The 21,098-nt window shown below is 42.6% G+C and overlaps 2 protein-coding genes across 9 annotated transcripts in view; one reads left to right on the top strand and one right to left on the bottom strand.

Moving 5' to 3' along the window:
* znf185 (zinc finger protein 185 with LIM domain) overlaps positions 1–9,009 on the top strand; it is a 28,848-nt gene extending 19,839 nt beyond the window's left edge. For all 4 annotated transcript variants that reach the window (XM_066715358.1, XM_066715356.1, XM_066715357.1 and 1 more), the window contains 6 exons: positions 3,225–3,293; positions 3,441–3,512; positions 7,462–7,533; positions 7,811–7,913; positions 8,026–8,133; positions 8,365–9,009. In XM_066715358.1, the coding sequence (XP_066571455.1) occupies positions 3,225–3,293; positions 3,441–3,512; positions 7,462–7,533; positions 7,811–7,913; positions 8,026–8,124 (415 nt within the window). In that variant the 3' untranslated portion in view covers positions 8,125–8,133; positions 8,365–9,009. The remainder of the gene's footprint in view (positions 1–3,224; positions 3,294–3,440; positions 3,513–7,461; positions 7,534–7,810; positions 7,914–8,025; positions 8,134–8,364) is intronic.
* A 7-nt stretch (positions 9,010–9,016) lies between these two features.
* pofut4 (protein O-fucosyltransferase 4) lies at positions 9,017–15,200 on the bottom strand. 5 transcript variants are annotated; one of them, XM_066715361.1, is made up of 6 exons: positions 15,047–15,200; positions 14,281–14,586; positions 12,953–13,016; positions 11,860–12,612; positions 10,895–11,529; positions 9,017–9,373 (listed from the first exon to the last, which is right to left on the bottom strand). In XM_066715361.1, the coding sequence occupies exons 4-6, from the start codon at positions 12,559–12,561 to the stop codon at positions 9,226–9,228; spliced, it is 1,485 nt and encodes a 494-aa protein (XP_066571458.1). In that variant the 5' UTR covers positions 12,562–12,612; positions 12,953–13,016; positions 14,281–14,586; positions 15,047–15,200; the 3' UTR covers positions 9,017–9,225. The 5 variants fall into 5 exon arrangements, with proteins under 5 accessions (XP_066571458.1, XP_066571457.1, XP_066571460.1 ...); XM_066715360.1 differs by lacking the exon at positions 12,953–13,016; XM_066715363.1 differs by lacking the exon at positions 14,281–14,586 and having other exon boundaries at positions 15,047–15,195.
* Positions 15,201–21,098: the final 5,898 nt, after the last annotated feature.

Here is a 21,098-nt window from a genome sequence, read left to right as displayed (position 1 = left end):
GCAAAAAGCAAAAGCAGCCCAGTAAAAACTGAATTAAAAAATTAACTGAACTGTGGATGTGGCAGGGAGGGTCAGGGCAGGCTTTATATAAAGTGAGCAGCCATTGGACCAACCAGCCCAGGATGTGAACTATTAGCATATTAGATTAAAAAAAAAAAAAAAAATTATCCTGGTCATCACTGGTCCACTCACTGAATCAGTGCACTGGGTAGTTGCACGGTTCATGCCTGTACCCGGATGTATTGTGGGAAACTAAAAGAATATACAAAAGATCGTGAGATTCAGACAAACCATCAAAATTCAGTTTTCAGGGCATCTTTACTTTCCCCCCTCCTCTCGCTTTCTTCCTCTCTCCAGCCCAGACATCCAGGTTTTTTATTCTATCTGATCTCTCGGTTGCATAATCTTAACTGAAGTTGTCGGCTTCTGTAGTCAAGATGAACATGATCTTTACCCATTTCAGCCTCTGATTGTAGAGGCCAGTAATATGTGACAGATGGGGCTGTACGGGACCAAGGCTCCGCCCACAGCAGCAACCTTAATGGTCATGAGATCCTCCAGTTTTTGCTGAACACCTGATGGCTCAGTTCAGACAACAATTTGATGTAGTCAGTGCTTAATTTGTAAATCAGCAGGTGCCGGAACACAAAGCGTATATGAGAGTGGAGGGGTGACAAGGCAGGCGCAGGTGACAGTCAAAAACTGAGGCGGGGGGGGGTGGAAGCGCGGTGACAGTCAAAAACTATGAGAGCGGAGGGGTTCTGGCACAAATTAAGCACTGGCTGTAATTATTTTGGCAATTATGGAGACAGTGGCCCTCCAAGATGCACTGTGTGTTTCAGTGCTATCTGTAGGGGCTGAGCTTGTGAAACTCACACCACTGATCCCCCTGAGCCCAGCCGCACAGCAGCAGTGGTACCACTCTCTGGGTCTTTGCTGATTGGCTGGCAGGGCGTTGGAGTGGGGAGAACAGTGATTCCCCTGCACTACACTTCAGATGTGTCCCCAGAGCACTCTCCACCAACACTGTGGGCTCACGGGATGCTATGAGGGATTGTTAATACAAGTAAAAACACCAAAAGAAAAGAAAAGAAAAATGCTGCTCTATGTCAGGTGTGCATTCCTGTGCATACTTTTGCATTACTGTGTATTCCTATACATTCCTATACATTCCTGTACCTTCCTGTGCAGACACTCACTTCCACAATGCAAAGGTAGTTATGGCAGTTATGGGCTGTCTGTTTCTGTTAATGGGGCCAGGAGACAATGGAATGAAGGACATGGCAGCTCTCTGCTCTCTCAGCTCTGACAGAACCTGCTGTGTGTGAGTGTGATTGATTGTGAGTATGTGAGTGTGTATGAATGCTGGGTGTGGGACATGGAGAGAACAGTACTGCAGCACACTTCACACCCTCTCTGGAACAACCTGTTGGGCTGCTGCTTCTGCTTTGAATGTGAAATTGAGCCGAAGCTGCAGGCTAGGCCTACCTGTGCTGTGTGTCTGTGTAGGGATATTATTGAGGACAAGTAACCCTGTCTGTAGGGACCTCCTGTAGTTGCAGTGTCAACTGATCACATCTGATGTAGATGTGCTGACTGCTTCAATGTCTCTCAGTGCAGGGAGGCTGGGCTGGGGGCCTATGTGCCTGTTTGCTGCAGCGTGGGTTGGCAACCTGAGCAGACAGGTGGGTCAGGGCATGGCTTTATATACAGTGAGCAGCCATCGGACCAACCAGCCCTGGTCATCACTGGTCCATTCACTGAATCAGTGCATTGGGTATTTGCACGGATCATGCCTGTAACAAGATGCATTGTGTGTACAAAAGATTGTGAGATTCAGGCAAAGTTTAATTTATAATGCCTCATAAGATATGAATTTATGAAGTTTTAACATGTTTTTAATTTCCCCAAAGTTAATTGAATAACAAATTACTGAGCTTTGTGAGCTGCACTTCCTAAGCACTGATGAAAGCTGAAACGTTTGCTGCTTTTTTCATTAAGTCCAGATTCCACAAAGAAAGAAAGATTTTGTTTCCTTTTCAATGCAGTGTGTGCAGACAGACTCTCTATTTTGTAAATAACAGAAAAACAATGTATTGGACTCGCTGTCGCTATACTTTGGCTACCATCATTTACAGAGATCATACCATGCCCCCACTGCTGTGAGAAGGCTGACCTGCACCAGATGGTTAGGACTATATTTGCATGTTAACTAGATTTTTAAACATTTAAATTTAAAATTTAATTTATATTTAACAATTATATTTAACATTTATATTTAGACTAAACATATATTTAAAAGTTATATATTTATTTTGTGACTCGATTTAATTTTTGTAATATTTTTTTTTCAAAAACAGATTTAGCATTTATTTAAGTATTTATTTATGTTTAAAAATGAAATATTTATTGGTGTGTGAATAACGGAAAAATGGAAACAAAAAACGGAAAAAGTAATTACTTAATCTGGAAAAAACACAAGATTTAAGTTAAATCTGTGAAAAAAGACACTCAAGAAAAAAGTATGTGCTGTTTTACATTTGGCGCCCCATGTAGAAGGGCATACGATAACTAAATTATGTTCTCCTTCACATTGGTCTCTGTGGAGCTGGTGGAACAGACCCTGCACAACACCGTCGCTGTTGTTCATAAAATATTACTACAATCGACTGCTACTGCTCTGATTATTGCAGTTTTTTTTACTTGTCACGGCACTGCACTGGGTCCTGTTAAATCCGTGTTTAGCAAGTTAATACACTCAGATATTAACTGTAAACAGTAATTGTTTCTGTATGTGGACTTCACTCCATGCTTCTAATAAAACTTTAATTTCTTCATGATCCCATACGGCACTTCCGACATAATGTAGCTGATTTGTATCTGATGCATTTCTTTTTCCTGTCTGTCTACAAGTCAAGCACACATCTCCACTTCTGAAAACTGAGTATTACGTCCACGTCTGGCACCAGATTAAGTGTCCAGAAAATCTGGACACATCCGTACGGGTCCACCAGTGGAAAAGGGGCATAAAGCGTCCAGACAACCTGGACGTGTCCTGATGCTTAAGGCAGTGGAAACGGGGCATAATACTTAGGGCTGCATGACTGGAGGTTTTCCAATGCCCTCTCTCCCTCTTTCTTCTCTTCCATATCCAGGGCAATGGCGAACAATATATACAGCAATCATATATTTAAGTCCCCCACCCCTTGCTCTCTCTCTCTCAGCTTTAGCCAGTACTCCAGGACCATGGACAGCTTGAAGCAACCTGAATCTCTGGACTCGGACTCCAAGAAGTAAGAGAGACTCAGGGAGGATTAGGGTGTGGGGGAGGGGGGTTGAAGGAGGCAAGGAGGTGACCAAATGTTTCCATTGTGTAGTGTTTATACTTCACTGTGCATCTCAACCCTCTCTCATAGCTTCTCTCTTTCTCTTTCACACAGGAGCATTGTGTACGTGAAGGAGTATGTCAACACCAGAGCGATGTCCACATCAGGATTTGGAGACTATGGAAGGTAATGTGCTGTCAGTGCGGGTGTATTGTCAGTGGGCTGCGCTGTCAGTGAACTGTCAGTGCGGGTGTATTGTGAGTGGGCTATGTTGTCAGTGTATTGTGAGTGGGCTGTGCTGTCAGTGTACTGTCAGTGTGGGTGTATTGTTAGTGGGCTGTGCTGTCAGTGTGGGTGTACTGTACTCCGTATAATTCAGAGTAGGCATGCAGTACATGATGTTGGCAGTGTGTGTTTTAAGTGTTGGCAAAGTGAATCTTGGGTCGCTAACCACTATTACTAAACCAGTTTTCAGAAATCTAGGAGTGATCTTTGATCTTTGAAAATCATATTAATGATAATAATAATAATTATTATTATTATTATTATTTATTTATTAGCAGATACCCTTATCCAGGGTGACTTACAAAACATAAGAGCTTTAAAAAAGTGCAATACAATTTAGAATACCAGATCAAACATAGTACAAATCACAAGTTCAAAATTACATAAGTGCACAAGAGAAATATACAGTTCATACAAGTCCTACATGCTAGATTTGTGATCTAATAATAATTGCAGACAAGAGGCGAAGTCATAGTTAATAGCGCAAGGGACATGGGGCAGTCAATATAAACACGAATACTAGCAATGTAAAAGCAAGTTGTACAATGAAAACTAGATATAATGTGCAATTTAGCAGGAGAACTGAGCCCAGCAGAGGAAAACGGATAATTACAGGTACAGTCTGAATAGGTGTGTCTTGAATAATCGCTGGAAGGAGGTCATGGACACTGCTGTCCTGAGTTCAGTGGGAAGATTGTTCCACTACTTAGGGCCCAGGGATGAAAAGGTGCGGGCTCTGGAGGAAGGGGAGTGGAGAAGAGGCAAAGTTAGTCTTCTGGAAGACCAGAGAGGTCTGGAGGGAATGTACAGAGAGGTCAGGGTCTGAAGGTAGCTCGGTGCAGTCTGATCGAGACAACGGTAGGTGAGGGTCAATGTGTTGAACTGGATGCATGCCAGGATCAGGAGCCAGTGGAGGGAGCGGAGCGGTGGAGTAGCATGTGCGAATCGGGGGAGAGAGAATACCAGACAAGCTGCCAAGTTCTGAATGAGCTGGAGTGGTCGAGTAGTAGTTGCAGTTATGCCGGCCAGGAGGGAGTTACAATTGTCCAGGTGGAAGAGGACCAGGGACCGGACAAGCAGCTGAGTAGAGTAGTTGGTGAGGAATGGTCAGATTCAGCATATGTTGCTCAGGAAGTATCGGCAGGTATGTGTCAGCGTGGAGATGTGCCAAGTGTAGAACAGCGCAGGATCGAGGGTGACTCCTAGGTTCTTAGCTGAAGAAGAGGGAGAGAGAGTTGTAGATTCCAGTGGAATTGAGATGGATATATCGGCAGAAGGTGAGGAGGATGAGGGGGAAGAAGAGATCAGATTTGGAGAGGTTGAGCTTGAGGTGGTGTGAGTGCATCCAGACAGAGATAGCAGACAAACAGGAAGAGATGTGAGAGGGAATGAGAGGGTCAGAAGAGGGAAAAGACAGGAAGGTCTGGGCATCATCTGTGTAAACATGGTAAGAGAAACCATGGGATGCGATGAGGGGGCCCAGAGAGCATGTGTAGAGAGAGAACAGGAGGGGGCCCAGGATGGAGACTTGGGGTACGCCTGTGAGGAGAGGTTGGGGAGTGGATGAGGAACCTTGCCATGTCAGTTCGTAGGTCCGGTCATTGAGGTAGGAGGAGAACCAGGCGAGACCAGTTGCAGAGATGTTTTCGGGATACAGAGAAAATATCTCCGTTTAGAGCCTGCATGTACCTGTGCACGTATAGAAATCTTCCATCTGTTGCGGCAATCCATTCACCTTTTAAATGGTTTTATATTATAATTGCTAGTTTTTTTATTAGTTGTACTTGTTTAGTTGTAGTTTATGTATTTTTTACCAAGAGCTATACAGTGCTGTGGCGAGATACATTCAGAAAACAGTGCTGAATACAAGGCAGTGAAGCAGCGTTTGCAGCAGCTAGATCCATCACAATGCTGCGCGGAGCCCTGTAGCGGGTAGCGCTATCTTCCAAGCTTATTGTATTGAACATTTCAATACATCACACAGAGCAAGCCGCTGATGGCACAAGTTTTGATAGATTGAGTTTTAGTTGATAACTACTGTTCATTGTTTATTATTACAGTGTTTCAGTGTATTTTCTTGTATTTCAGTGTATTATTATTTTCATATGAGTTCCAGTGTATTGCATATTATTAGTTTCAGTGTATTGTTTAATATTTTTATTTTCATTTTAGTGTGTTTATTGTTTTTATTACAAAGGTTTGTTATTTATTAATAAGTATAATATTGTAAACCAAAAAAAAAAAAGCATTTGCATTGTTTTCTTTGTTCAAAAACCCTTGTACTTATCTCTTTACTGAACCTGGATATAGTACACAAGAGCATAAAGGGGTAATGAAAAACAAAAGTTGGTTATATATTTTTTTTGTATTTCATACATCATATATTTACATTTTAAAGCAATTTCAGGCAATCATTATTATAATTATTTTCTAAATCTGGTACCTGGGAAAGGTTTTATTTTTTTAATCTGGAGTTTAAGTGATTAAGTGTAATGTAAAATGTCTAGTCCTCCTCAGGGCAATCAGAGCCCTGTATTTACAAAGTTGAGTGAACTTGAGAATAGGATACATTGATAATAAAACTTTTTTTTTTGTTCTTGTGATTATTCGAATAATCGACCATTGTATGTATAGAATAATCGATTATCATATTAATCGATAGCTGCAACCCTATTTGTTACGCAAGTAAATTACTTACACTGGTAGTTTGTATCTTTTTGTTTTCCATGGTGAGCTATGCAATTGCATATACACATTAGTTGTTTTCTGTAAGGTTTCTGTTTTTTTTAAGTAAATAGGTAACGTGAATATGAATAAATTATTATCATCATCATATAGAGCCTACGAGACCTGGAGCCAGTTGCATTAAAGCCAGAACCTAGACTTAACTCCCAAGCAGGACTTAAAATCAACTTCAAAATGACATTTCCCCATTAACTCTCCCATTTTTACAGTCCATTTCCAGGACGCTTGGAATCCAGGCCTCGAAAAATTGTGTAGGATCTCCTTGCTCTGTATTTTCAGGCAGTCCCACTACTCTTATATTCCGTCTCCTGCCCCAGTTTTCAGCGTAACTTTTCCATAGCTTCTTTTACTTGCCTCTGAAAGGATTCCACCTGCTCATTTGTTGTGTTCACAAGTTGTCTTGTCTTCCAAGTTGGAGATTTGAGATTCGGCCTCTGACACTCTTCTCGCATTTATTTAGGTTTGTACACAGATCATCGATCTTTTCAGTTGCCCTATTCAGTTTTAAATCCAAGAGGGATGAGATCTGAGTAACAAACATTGTAGTAATGCCTTCTATCAGCTCTTGAGAAGCACTTGACATTGCTTTTGTACTTTTCGGACTTTTCCTAATGGCGGTGGAAGAAGCCGTCTTTTTTTTTTTTTTATGCTGTTAACTTGTACAGACGCACTCGCTGATTTTAACTGCCTCGTTATTGGCATTTATGAGGTAGACTAATTCTTTAAATAGTACAATATAAACATGAGACAAGTTTGATACTGAAATTATCCAATTCTTGAAATATTATCCACAGAACTCACCAGACATACTGCTTTTTTTATTCAAGCATCACGTGATCAACATTTATTTTAAGAGTTTTATTGTAAGTTTTTATTTATTTTATATTTTTTATCTAATGCATTTGTTCTCCCCATTTTAATTAGCTTTGTTTTACATGTTTATGTACTTTCCTGGTTGAGCTTGATAAGTGCTGTTTTTAAATGTATTATTATTAATATTAATCATGTAGCAGCACTGTGTGTGCAGCTGCTACATCTGCTATGAATCACTAGCCCCACCCTGAATAGTCCTCTAACTCTCACTCTGATCTCTGTTCTCTTCCAGAAACTTCTCTGATGACATCACCTCAAGCTCTGCCACCTACTCCTACAGCAGCCCTTCATCTGGATACCGCAGGTGAGTCCTTGACTGTTTTCCATCAATCCTATTGTTACCCATGTTCTCCAGGGTTCCAGATCATACTGTTGATTTTTGTGTGTTGGTTCCTACAATAACAGTTAAATGCCCAGTTTTATAGACTGTAAAGCTAGGGTGTAGAACACACTACACACAAGCACTGCAGGTGTTTGAGACCAAGGACCACAGCTCACCATCCTCCTGAGGCTAATTTGTCCGGATCTCTTCCTGGAGCTGCTCTGGGTGGGGCTCGCTATAACCTCTGACCCTTATACAGTGTTGGGATGACCCCTTGCACATACTGCGGAGAGATGGTGGGAGATGATGCCAAAATTACTGTGGAGCACCTGGGCATTTCCTGTCACCCCACCTGCTTCAAGGTAGGTCTGTCAGCCTGTCTAAAGTGTCAGTGTTGTGTCAGTGCCGTTGCTGTTGTCAGTGTGCCAGTGACAGTGAGTGCTATTGTGTCAGTGATGGTGTTGTTGTTTGCAGTGTGGCGTGTGCAAGAAGCCAATGGGAGACCTGTTGTGCAGCATGTTCCTGCACGACAATGTGGTGCACTGTGAGAGCTGCTACACCACCCTCATCTAGGTCATCAAGGTACCACCCTCTCCCTGCTGCACCTTCGCACACACACTTTTCCTCCTGCACCCTCTCTCACTCACTCACAGACTTTAATATCTACAACATCTCTCACACACTTCCTCCTGCTCCCTCTCTCACACACACTCTCCTTCCTGCACCCTCTCTCACTCACACTGCTCCCTCTCCCTCTCCCGTTTAAAACCAGTTGTAATACACTGACAGTTCCTTTTCTGACCATTTTCACAGGTGTGAAGATGTGAACTGCACTTGGCATGGACTCCTTGTTATTTATTGTTTTTGATTTGTTTGAATCCGGATATTTTAGTTAAAATACAGAAGAAAAAAAACAAAGGCAAATTTGAATATTAAAAAGTGAACTTTTCCAAAACATACTTTGATCATAAATGATGTATTTTAATGTATTTAAAGGCTATGTACACATTGCTTTAGGGTGCCAGTAAGGGCCTGGGAATGCAAAGCCAGTGCTGTGAAGTTCTTATATTTTGTAAGTCGCCCTGGACAAGGGCATCTGCTAATATTAATAATTTATCTAACAGTAGCGATGGTAGGCCAGACTGTCCCGTCACAGTCAGGGTTCTTCACACAGCCCAGGCACACAGCCAATAATGCTAAAAACACAATTATAACCCTCATTGCATTGTCTCTTCTGGACTGCTGATAGTTTCTTTATCATGGCCACAGCAACACGTGCACCTTGGCCTCCAAACCCCCAATGCTCCATCTTCCTTATACGACTGCTGTGTGTATTAGAACAGCGCTGGGCAGCCTTGTTCCTGGTCTTAATTGGCAACCCCCCACTCACTGTGTGCTATGACTGCAGATCTGTTAATAAACCGTTGGGATCTATATTAATAAACTGGTGAACTCACACTGGGAATTTTCTCGTTTATTTGATGTATTTATTTAAAAAAAAAAAAACTGCTGATTTGCATAAATGTAAAATATATAAAAATATACTTATATCTATATACATACAGGTTTAAAAACTGAAGTTAAGGTGTGAAGATTAGGGTAGCTAAGGGGTAGCTCTTTCTCTTTGTCCTCTTCTCCCCCTTGGACGAGCTGGCCTGGGCTAGACTGCCCCCCTCAGTGCTGTCCTGCCCGCCTCACGGCCAGCTCCTGGATGTGGTGCCACAGCCGAGCTGGGTCTGACTCGTTCCTCAGGATCAGGGATTCCAGAGCCTCTGCCTGGTCCAGACTCTGCCAGTAGTCCTGCGGCCACATCTGCAACCAGCTGGAACACAAAAAGCATGCTGAGAACAGAACTACTCACACACAGACTCACTCACTCACACAGAGCATGCTAAGAACAGTAATCACAGCTTACTACTAAGGTTAAATTACAAGAGACTGTCTGAGTTCTAATGGGCTGAGAAGGTTGTTCCACTCATTAAAATGTTATTTCTCTCACACACACACACATTATATATATATATATATATATATATATATATATATATATATATATATATACACTCACCTAAAGGATTATTAGGAACACCATACTAATACTGTGTTTGACCCCCTTTCGCCTTCAGAACTGCCTTAATTCTACGTGGCATTGATTCAACAAGGTGCTGAAAGCATTCTTTAGAAATGTTGGCCCATATTGATAGGATAGCATCTTGCAGTTGATGGAGATTTGTGGGATGCACATCCAGGGCACGAAGCTCCCGTTCCACCACATCCCAAAGATGCTCTATTGGGTTGAGATCTGGTGACTGTGGGGGCCAGTTTAGTACAGTGAACTCCTTGTCATGTTCAAGAAACCAATTTGAAATGATTGGACCTTTGTGACATGGTGCATTATCCTGCTGGAAGTAGCCATCAGAGGATGGGTACATGGTGGTCATAAAGGGATGGACATGGTCAGAAACAATGCTCAGGTAGGCCGTGGCATTTAAACGATGCCCAATTGGCACTAAGGGGCCTAAAGTGTGCCAAGAAAACATCCCCCACACCATTACACCACCACCACCAGCCTGCACAGTGGTAACAAGGCATGATGGATCCATGTTCTCATTCTGTTTACGCCAAATTCTGACTCTACCATCTGAATATCTCAACAGAAATCGAGACTCATCAGACCAGGCAACATTTTTCCAGTCTTCAACTGTCCAATTTTGGTGAGCTTGTGCAAATTGTAGCCTCTTTTTCCTATTTGTAGTGGAGATGAGTGGTACCCGGTGGGGTCTTCTGCTGTTGTAGCCCATCCGCCTCAAGGTTGTACGTGTTGTGGCTTCACAAATGCTTTGCTGCATACCTCGGTTGTAACGAGTGGCCCATTCTCCTCTGACCTCTAGCATCAACAAGGCATTTTCGCCCACAGGACTGCCGCATACTGGATGTTTTTCCCTTTTCACACCATTCTTTGTAAACCCTAGAAATGGTTGTGCGTGAAAATCCCAGTAACTGAGCAGATTGTGAAATACTCAGACCGGCCCGTCTGGCACCAACAACCATGCCACGCTCAAAATTGCTTAAATCACCTTTCTTTCCCATTCAGACATTCAGTTTGGAGTTCAGGAGATTGTCTTGACCAGGACCACACCCCTAAATGCATTGAAGCAACTGCCATGTGATTGGTTGGTTAGATAATTGCATTAATGAGAAATTGAACAGGTATTCCTAATAATCCTTTAGGTGAGTGTATATGTATATATATATATATATATATATAATTATATATCCCTGGACTGGAGCAGTGTTGTACCCATGTCTGAAGCTATCTGCCAGTGTGCACAGGCCAGCTCACCTGTCATCTGAGGGGATCTCCTCTAGGTGCCCGTAGCCGGGGCTGGGCAGGGGGCAGCCCATATGGTTGTTGCTGGCAGTTCGTGGAGGGGGGGCAGGGGCACGGACACGGGCATCGAGGGGGTCTCTTCGGCGATCACGCTCTGAGTCCAGGCGGCGGTTCTCCTGGTCGCACACAAAGCACTCGAAGCCATTGAGGTAGTTGGGCTTGCTCATGTCGCCCACTCCCCACTCACGCCGCTGCAGAGCATCCTGCAGCAGGGCATTGGCCAGGCCACCAGGTGCCTTGTACTCCAGGTAGCGGGTGTACTGCACGTCATCTGCGTCTAGTTCTTGCAGAAAGTTAGCCAGGGCTTGCGGCGAGGGGAAGTCATCCACCAGCACAGCAGAATGGGCGTTTGGCAGCCAGTCGGACACTGAGGGTGAGCCGCGGTACACTGGCACACAGCCCAGGTGCAGCGGCCGCCACAGCTTCTCTGTTATGTAGTCAGGACACAGCCCGTTCTCCAGTGCCAGGTGGAACTTGTAACGGGCAACAAAGCTCATGAACTGGCTGTCCTCGCCCGTCGCCGTGCCTGTGTCCTCCAGCTGCTCTGGCAGAGGCATGTTGTTCAAGCACTTACCATAGGAGTCTACCTGTGGAGCAGAGAGGGGAGATGTTACACTCACAGACAGCAGCCTGCACCCTCCCTTGCAAAGCTCACCTGAGTGTGCAGGCAGTGTGCTTGGAATTTGTGTTTTTAAAAAGAGACAGAGAAATTGAACTTTGGACTATGTGTGGAGCAAAGCACTCTAGCTGTTTCCTTCATTAGATTTTGTGTGTCTCTATGTGTACATTCATTCCCCTGGTGAGTATGAGTTAGTGTGAGCGTGAGTTATTTCATTATCTGGTGAGTGTGTGTGTCAGTGTGTGAATGTGTTAGTGCTCATCTGTTCTCTGGCAAGGGTGTGAGGGGAGGGCCAAACCTTGATGTACTTCATGAGCTCCCTGATGTAGCGGTCACGGTCGGAGGGCACATCACAGTGGGACTGCATGTACAGTACAGGCGCCAGCCCTGCCCTCCGCCATCGGTTCTTGACGTCCAGGGAGACAGCAGGGGGGTGCAGCAGGTACTCCAGCGAGGGTAGCCACTGTAACGTGAGCGGATAGTCCGATTCTCGCCTGAAGGTGGCGCTGTAGTTGAAGAGCCGGATGGCGGGCGCATGGGACAGCAGGTAGTTGTTCATGGGTGACTCCTCGTGGAACAGTGCCCAGCTCTGGTGAGGCAGACGTGGTAGAGGTGCCTCGTATGCCCGGAAGTCGGTGCCGTAGAAGATGATGGCAGTAGTGCGGCGGTGCAGCTGCACACGGCGGTTGCGTGTAGCGAGGCAGGAGGAATGGGCACAATCGATGCGCTCAGTGTCATTGGGGAAGTGCGGGAACAGCCCCGAGCTCCACCACAAAAGGATGGGCAGCTCCCGGTTGCCTCGGGAGTCATTATTGCCGGGGCCTCGATAGGAGTTTACCACATTGAACTGCATATCGGAAAGCACGCTTTGTGGATTAAATACCCCCGACTCTGTCTCCAGCGCCTCCATGTCCCTTAGGGGCTCCTGGCTCAGACACAGCACCAACCGCAACAGAGACAACCACAGTGCCCGCTGCCCCCCTGCCACCGCCCTGCTCATCTCTTCAGCACTGTGTCCAGACTGTGAGCATATATGAGGCTTGACAGAGACCTAAAATAAAATACAAATTTATATTATGGTGATCTGCCTTGTCCAAACACTGACACTTGATTGGTTAATGTAGTGTATCTGTCCATTGAAACCTTGTCCACATGTATATATTGAGGGACATAATATCACCTTCGTTTTGTACTTCTGTTCAGACAAACAAAAAACACATGGATCTACTCTAGAGACATAAAAAAGACAATTACATTTACATTTATTATGTTTATACATATATGTATAACAAGTAGAGCCCGACCGATACAGGTTTTTTGGGTCCGATACTGATAACGCTAATTGGGAAGCAAAATATCCCGATTACCGATATACATCTGCAGATATTTACCTTTTTTTTTTTTTTTCAGCATGCAAAACAGACATTTTCTAGCATGGATCCCTCGAATCTCTTCCTGTCAGAGAAACTGTCAAATATTAACTGAAGGCAGGACTTTTATATGTATACATTTTACATAATAAACTTAACATTAATTTTCATCATAAATAACAACCACAAATCAAACATTTAAAAAAAAATAAAAAATAGAATAAGGGATCATGAAGGAAAAATATGCATGGTCTATACATTAGAACAAAGACCAAGGTACATGAGCAATTTCACACACAAATAGAAAAATGTGCATGTGCAAATAATAAGATAGTGCTGGTTGGTTTGGCTTATATTTACATTTTACACTTATCGGGTTCTCTCAGGTTCACAAGTCCTCCTCAGTGCTCAATACTGCCAATACAACAGCGGCAGGTTATAGTGCAGGCAGCACAGCTACTATTGCTTTTAAGAAATCTATTTAAAAATGCCCTTGAAAGTGTAACTTATTGAATACGTATATTAAACTTATTGCAATACGAATCACAGCCAAAACACCATTTGAAAAAGTTTTATAAATAACATTGTCTGCCATAGTATACGGTAATCTTCAGTCATGACGAATATTAACAATCAAAACCATGGATACCAGCCTTATTAATCTTCTTGTAATTGTTCTACCGTTTAAATCCAGGAAGAAAATATTAAGTTATTATTATTAATAACCGGTTATTAATCGGGCACTTATTAAAATAAGTGTAATGGTCTTTACATGGTTGTGCTACACAGTAATAATTTTAATAAATACTAGGCATTGATATTACAGTAGCCTTTTAAAATGCTTAACGCAGTGGTAACACAAATATAAATGTATATTAAAAAAAAAAAACAATCAGTGAGATTTTATCGACAATGCGTGACATCGGGCGGCGCACAGATTATTTATCCCCATATGAAAGTTTACCATTGTTTACCATAGTACGTACTATGTTATACTATGGTAAACTTTCATATGGGAACAATGAGTAGGAATAAAGATTTCTACTAATTAAAGATTATTAATGGATTGGAAAGCTACTCAATCTGATATGAACTGATTAAATGGCCTATTTTCTGATTACACTGTAAAGTATGAAGATGGTGCAGCACGAAGGGAAATTCGATTGCATTAACTTCTGTGATTAGGCCTGACTATGGATTTCCTAGCCAGGTGTGCGATTTACAAATTCACATAATACGTGGAAATTGGATTCTAATGTATACGTACACCACTACACATGCATGTTCTTTTACTGATGAGCTGACGAACTCTGAAATATTATATTTCTGTTATACTTTGCCATATGTACCATGAAATCCATAAGATCATGCCCTTGAGGCGATCCACTCCTCCTGACTAGGTGGCGCTCCATGCAGTGTCTCTGGCTCTGGCTGATGCACGTCTTCGTCACACAGCGCTCGGTTATTGTTTTGCAGCCGCGGCTGCTCCAGCGCAGTCCCTCTTGAGCAGCTGCGCGGCTGTGCAGACCTTGCAGCCGGTGGATGCGTCGCATTGTGACGTATTTTCCGGCTGAGTTCATGCAGACGGGTAACTTGGACAGTATCGTCGCAGAGTCTGAAAAGTCTGCGGCCGATCTCTTCACTGACTTCACTTCCTATTTGTTAGCATAACAAGAAAGTTAATCCTTACTACCGTACTAAAGCTGGGGATCAGCTAGTCTCATTTTCGTTGCAATGGGTATTCACTATAGTACGCAGCTGGGGGTGATCCCGAAATAGTACTTGGCACTTACAACTCCGTAATAACTCTGCAAGTTCGTTTCTTATTTGATCAATCCCAGATCCCTGTGCATTTACTTGAGAGAGAGAAGTTGTGTGTTAGGTGGGTCATATCAATCCAAACCCGTTCTCCCTGCCCCAGCCTCCGTCCTCAGGATTGCCAGATTTGTTTGAGGAAATAAATAATCTTAGTTGTAAAAACAAGCCCAACCTCCCATGAGCGTAATTTCCGGTCACAGTTTGACTTCAATGTCATCTTAGTCAACTAACACAAGCGTAGTAACTTTGCAGTATATGACTAATTAAACAATATAAATCATAACATTTTATTCTTACCTTTATGGTTGGGGTCAGCTATGGAATTTAGAAAAGCGCCTCTGTCTCGGTGGTGTCGCTGGCTGCGTTCACGACACGCATACAGAATCTGCACAGACTCCGCAACAATCCTGTCCTAGTTACCCGTCTGCATGAACGCAGCCGGAACAGACGTCACCGGGTCACGCATCCACCGGCTGCAAGTCTGCACAGCCGCGCAGCTGCTCAAGAGGGACTGCGCTGGAGCAGCCGCGGCTGCAAAACAATAACCGAGCGCTGTGTGACGAAGACGTGCATCAGCCAGAGCCAGAGACACTGCATGGAGCGCCACCTAGTCAGGAGGAGTGAATCGCGCTGGAGTCACGTCATGAAAGATCTTATGAATGTCATGTTAGATGTGGCAGAAATGTAATATTTTAAAGTCTGATAGTTCAACAATAAAATAATATGCATGTTTTAGTGGTATACGTATACATTAGAAACAAATGTCCATGTATTATGTGCATTTGTAAGTTGCACACTGCAAGGAAATACATAAGAACATGACGTTTACGAACGAGAGGCTATTAATAACTAAGTGATCCAAGGATCCTATCCAGTCTGTTTTTAAGTGTTCCCATATTTTCAGCTTCAACCACATCGCTGGGGAGTTTGTTCAGATTGTGACGCCTCTCTGTGTGAAGAAGTGTCTCCTGTTTTCTGTCTTGAATGCCTTGAAGCCCAATTTCCATTTGTGTCCCCGGGTGCGTGTGTCCCTGCTGATCTGGAAAAGCTCCTCTGGTTTGATGTGGTCGATGCCCTTCATGATTTTGAAGACTTGAATCAAGTCCCCATGTAGTCTCCTCTGTTCCAGGGTGAATGTTTTACATGTGTATTTCTCTCAAAGGCATAAAACAATTTCTGTCTGCTTTAGCCTTGATGGAAATAAAACTGAATGTGTTGACACAGCACTGCCCCAGTCTCAGCATTGTCTCATGAAAATGACAACACTTCTGTTGCTATAATAATAATAATAATAATATTATATATATATATATATATATATATATATATATATATATATATATATATATATATATATATATATATATAACTAGTAAAATTGTATAAAATGGAAAGAGAGCGTTACTGTATCTTCTGTAACTATGTTGATTCAGGCTCATCTGTACTAGATGGAGTAAGAATAGGTTCATGCATAGAGAGATTCCAATGTAAATGGCCAAATAAAATTGTGTGTGTGTGGTGGGGGGGGTGAGCTGTGACCCAAATGTTTTTGGGGGGCGCCACCCAGAAAGTTTGGGAACCTCTGGGCTAGACCACTTGGTATGTTTTAAGTAATATAAGTACAGGCATTTTTAGTTAATTAAGGATATCAAAGCTGGAGTTTATGTGTACAGCCTAAAAAATTGCTTTGCTTGCATTCTTTATTGTAATCAAGCCCTTTATGTTGAACAGCCGGTTTAGCAGTTATACTAAATATTGATTAATTATTTGTTATTGACATGCATTGTTGGATAATGAGGTATGGTTTCTGTGCCTAATATTTATATTGTGTTTTGCAGTCTCCTAATCAGGCTTTCAATACACAGTCACTGAGGGTCTGCTGTTCTATGGTGTCTATGGTGGTTGGCGAAATACACCAACAATCTTCTGCACGGTCTATACACAACCAAGTATATGGCATCCCGGACTGTGGCTGGGGGCACATCCTGCAAAACTGTTGGTGATGCCAAGCCAGCCTTACCATGAGAGGAAGTTGTTGCTATCATTGGTAAATCAGAAGTTTATTCTTTACATAAAATAAGAATGAAAATGTACATACTTTACATAAAGGTACTAAAATAAGTATGGAAAATTAGTAACAGATTCATATATATCTCATCCCTGATGAAATGCTCCCATGGTGAATGTATAGTCCTTGGTAATGGCATCTGCTAATAAAGTTAATTAGAGAGCACCATACCCTGCGTTACATATAAACCCCTCACTGCCTCTCACACTGCCTGATTGCCCGACCCTTGACTGTGACCATGATGACCCCTTTTGCCCAGCCTTTGATTGCCCTGTCTTGCCAGTATTCGACCCACGCCTGTCTGACAACCTCTACAATGCACCGCAACTGGTCCCCCTGTTCCCATGTCCCGCAGAGTGTGACAGCTGTACAACGAAAACTAGATAGTGTAATTTAAAGCCCCGCAGGGGAAAACAGTTAAGTTACAGGTACAGTCTGAATAGGTGTATCTTTAGTAATCACCGGAAGGTATTATACAGTACTGTGCAAAAGTTTTGGGCAGGTGTGAAAAAATGCTGTAAAGTAAGAATGCTTTCAAAAATAGACATGTTAATAGATTATATTCATCATTGATGCAAAGTGAGTGAACAGAAGAAAAATCTAAATCAAATCCATATTTGGTGTGACCACCCTTTGCCTTAAAAATTCTTCTAGGTACACTTGCACACAGTTTTTGAAGGAACTTGGCAGCTAGGTTGGCCCAAACATCTTGGAGAACTAACCACTGTTCTTCTGTGGATTTAGGCAGCTTCAGTTGTTTCTCTCTCTCTTTGTGTAATCCCAGACAGACTCGACAGACTTTTTCTGCACCCCAGTTCCTGTGGTTTCGTGCATAGTTGAGTCGCTTGGCCTTGTTGCCACGTCGGAAGTATGGCTTTTTGGCTGCAAGTCTTCCATGAAGGACACTTCTGACCTGACCTGACATAGAGTGTGCTGATTGAGGAGGTTGTGCAATGGTGAAGCAAATAAAGCCAACTAGAGTTCAAAAAGTTGGTACCATTACCCAAGGCAACACACATTTGATAAAACTATCACGCAAGAAGTTATACAGTGGCTCTCAAAAGTATTCACCCCCCTTGGACTTTTCCACATTTCATTGTGTTACAATATTAAATCAGAATGGTTCATCAGGAGTTCTTGCCACTGATCAACACAGAAAATGTAATTGTTCTTAATTAATTACAAATACAAAATGCATAAGAATTATGCATAAGAATAACTAATGCATAAGAAATCACCCCCTTCAGTCAATATTTGGTAGAGGCACCTTTGGTAGCAATTACAGCCATGAGTCTATGTGGGTAAATCTCTACCAGAATTGCACATCTGGACACAGCAATATTTGCCCATTCTTCCAGGATTTCTCTGTGCTTTGCTGCACCCATTTTGCCCTCTATCTTTACAAGGTTTCCAGGTCCTGATGCAGAGAAGCATCCCCATAGCATGATGCTGCCACCACCATGCTTCACGGTAAGGATGGTGTTCTCAGGATGATGTGTGTTGTTAGGCTTGCACTAAATGTAGAGCTTAGTATTTAGAACAAAACTTTACTTTGAGATTATGGACATTTTCTGTGTTGATCAGTTGCAAAAACTCCTGATTAAATGGATTCTGATTTCATGTAACACAATTAAATGTGGAAAGGTGGTGAATACTTTTGAGAGCCACTGTATGTACACAACATAGCAAAGTGTGACATCACTACAGAAAATACTTCAGAGCCTGTAACTAAAGTAATATTCTTAAACACATATTAAATATAATAATGACTGAAATGTATGAGTTATCAATTGTGACTGCTGTAGCATGTACAATATTCCACATTTTTAAAAACAAGGCTTGCCAGTTTATTCAGTTTCTTATTCCCCATTTCTGTGTACAAGCAGGTTGTTTATTTACTTTAGGGAAACTTACCATGCTCTTAGTCCAAGTGAGAGCTGTGCTGGAGTTTGCATTCAGATACCCAGTGCCTGTGCCTCTGTTGTACCACTTCTCCATGCTGTAGCTCTCACCTGTATCCCTCACTCTCTCTTTTCTAACTTTCCCTGCCATAGCTCCCTCACTTGAATTCATTTTTGTTTCCCCAATTACTGCCACTATTTTGTTGCCATGCAGTGCACAGGTTGTTTAATGTATTTATTCCAGTTTATCTCAGTGTACACTTGTGGTTTGTCTGGGCAATTGTGGTGCTGGCGTGGTGCTCACATTCACCTGTTCACTGATGTAATACAGACAGTCTGTTGTTACTCTAGTGAATGCTCTGCATTGTGTGGAGAGTTTCCATTCCTGAGCTGTGAAAACTTCCACAGGCTTGTTATTGAGACTGTTTTGTGGTTCTGTCTTGTCATCACATAGCAGAGAACGTCATGTCACACTTTGAATAATTCAAACTACAGCTGCTACAATAGATAACAGTAATTATTATTATGTATACAGGTGCTTCATAGCAGGTCTGTACTTCATTCTCCACTAAACATGCAGTGTGAGGAGTGGGGAGTAGAAAATGAGACAGTACACCATTCTGCCTGCAGAGGGCACTGTGATCTCTGCATCCCAGTGACTGTTAGAACATAAGAAAGTTTACGAATGAGAGGAGGCCATTTGACCCATCACGCTTGTTTGGTGTCCATTAATAACTAAGTGATTCAAGGATCCTATCCAGTCTATTTTTTAATGTTCCCAAATTGTTGGTTTCAACCACATTGCTGAGGAGTTTGTTCCAGATTGTGACGACTCTTTGTGAAGAAGTGTCTCTTGCTTTCGGCCTTGAATTACTTTAAGCCCAATTTCCATTTGTGTCCCCGGGTATGTGTGTCCCTGCAGATCTGGAAAAGCTCCTCTGGTTTGATTTGGTCAATGCCTTTCATGATTTTGAAGACTTGAATCAATTGCTTGCCTCTGAACTGCCTTTAGAACAGTGATATCTTTCTTGAAGTGTGGAGCCCAGAACTGTACACAGTATTCCAGATGATATCTAACTAGTACATTGTGTCTTAACATTACTTCCCTTGTTTTAAATTCTATGCTTTTGACAATATACCGTAGCATTTTGCTTGCCTTTTTTATTGATTCTCCACATTGTTTGGATGGGGAAAGTGATGAGTCCACATAAACTCCTAGGTCTGTGACAGCTGACCATGGGTCGTATCTTGTAAGGCAGTGGTTCTCAAACTTGGGTCCGTGACCCCCAAGGGGTCTGTGCGAGAGTCGTATGGGGTGGGGTCTGTGGCAAAATGCCCCCCCCCCCCAACAAGGTTATTACCGTCTGCCCCCATCCCCACCATGATCTAATGTTTTTACCATCTGCCCCCCTACACCCTGCTCTCACAAATGTATACTGTCAACACCCCCTAGGTTTTGGCATGCACACCATCTCTCTCATGGGCTGATTGACCATTTCTTCCATATCACTAATACAGCGGAGATCAGCAAGCTGAGCCTCAAGACCATGGAGTCTGATCTCTATCTGATCTCAATTGTTTTTGCAAAGGTCATTTGAAATGTAGATTCAGCGTTTCTTATGGGCTCAAATTAGTGCCATAAGTAACAAATTCAAAATAAAAAATATTGTAAACAAAAAAAGTTGAGAAAAAATTGATGTTGAGATCAAAAATAAAACAATCAAAAGCAAAATATATAAAATTGTAAACAAGAAAATTATATCAAAAGCAAAAAAAAAAAAAACTCGAGATGTTAAATCGAGAGCAAAACTCGAACTGATTTGAGTCCATTTCACTGCCGCGCTGGCCTGCAGTCCCTGTCTGTGGTTGCGATGCTGCGATCTTTGCTTTCGCCGCCAGTTTCTTTGCTTTCGATTTTTTTTTGTCGCTGTTTTGTCGTGAGAGCGGGATTTACAGGGAGGCGTGGATCATGGGTCTCCATTGGTCCAGCAGGTTTGAGTGACAGTTGTTCCTAACCCAATCAGTGAGCAGGTGTGCTGGTCTGGTGATCTCTGTGTGGGATGGGAATCGATTGTTTCGGTTTCAACAGCAGCGCCGATTCAGCGACTCATTAAACCCCTGTGTGCGCAGAGACCTGCAGTCGAAACATGGAAAATCCCCACATTGGATCCCACCACCTTCTTCAAAATATCCTCCCCCCACCTAGCACTGAAACAAAACACAGGATTCACCTGCTACGTGCAGAGTAAAATGTTTAATATCGTGTTCATATTAATGTAACCTGCATAGCACTTTAATTCAGCTGTTCAGATAACACAGCGCCAGACTGATGGAGCACATCATTTAGCAAGAGGCAATGCAGGGGCATCGTATTCACTAA

This window comes from Amia ocellicauda, chromosome 10 (assembly GCF_036373705.1).
Source record: "Amia ocellicauda isolate fAmiCal2 chromosome 10, fAmiCal2.hap1, whole genome shotgun sequence".
Lineage (NCBI taxonomy): Eukaryota > Metazoa > Chordata > Actinopteri > Amiiformes > Amiidae > Amia > Amia ocellicauda.
This window is presented reverse-complemented; position numbering and strand designations above follow the sequence as displayed.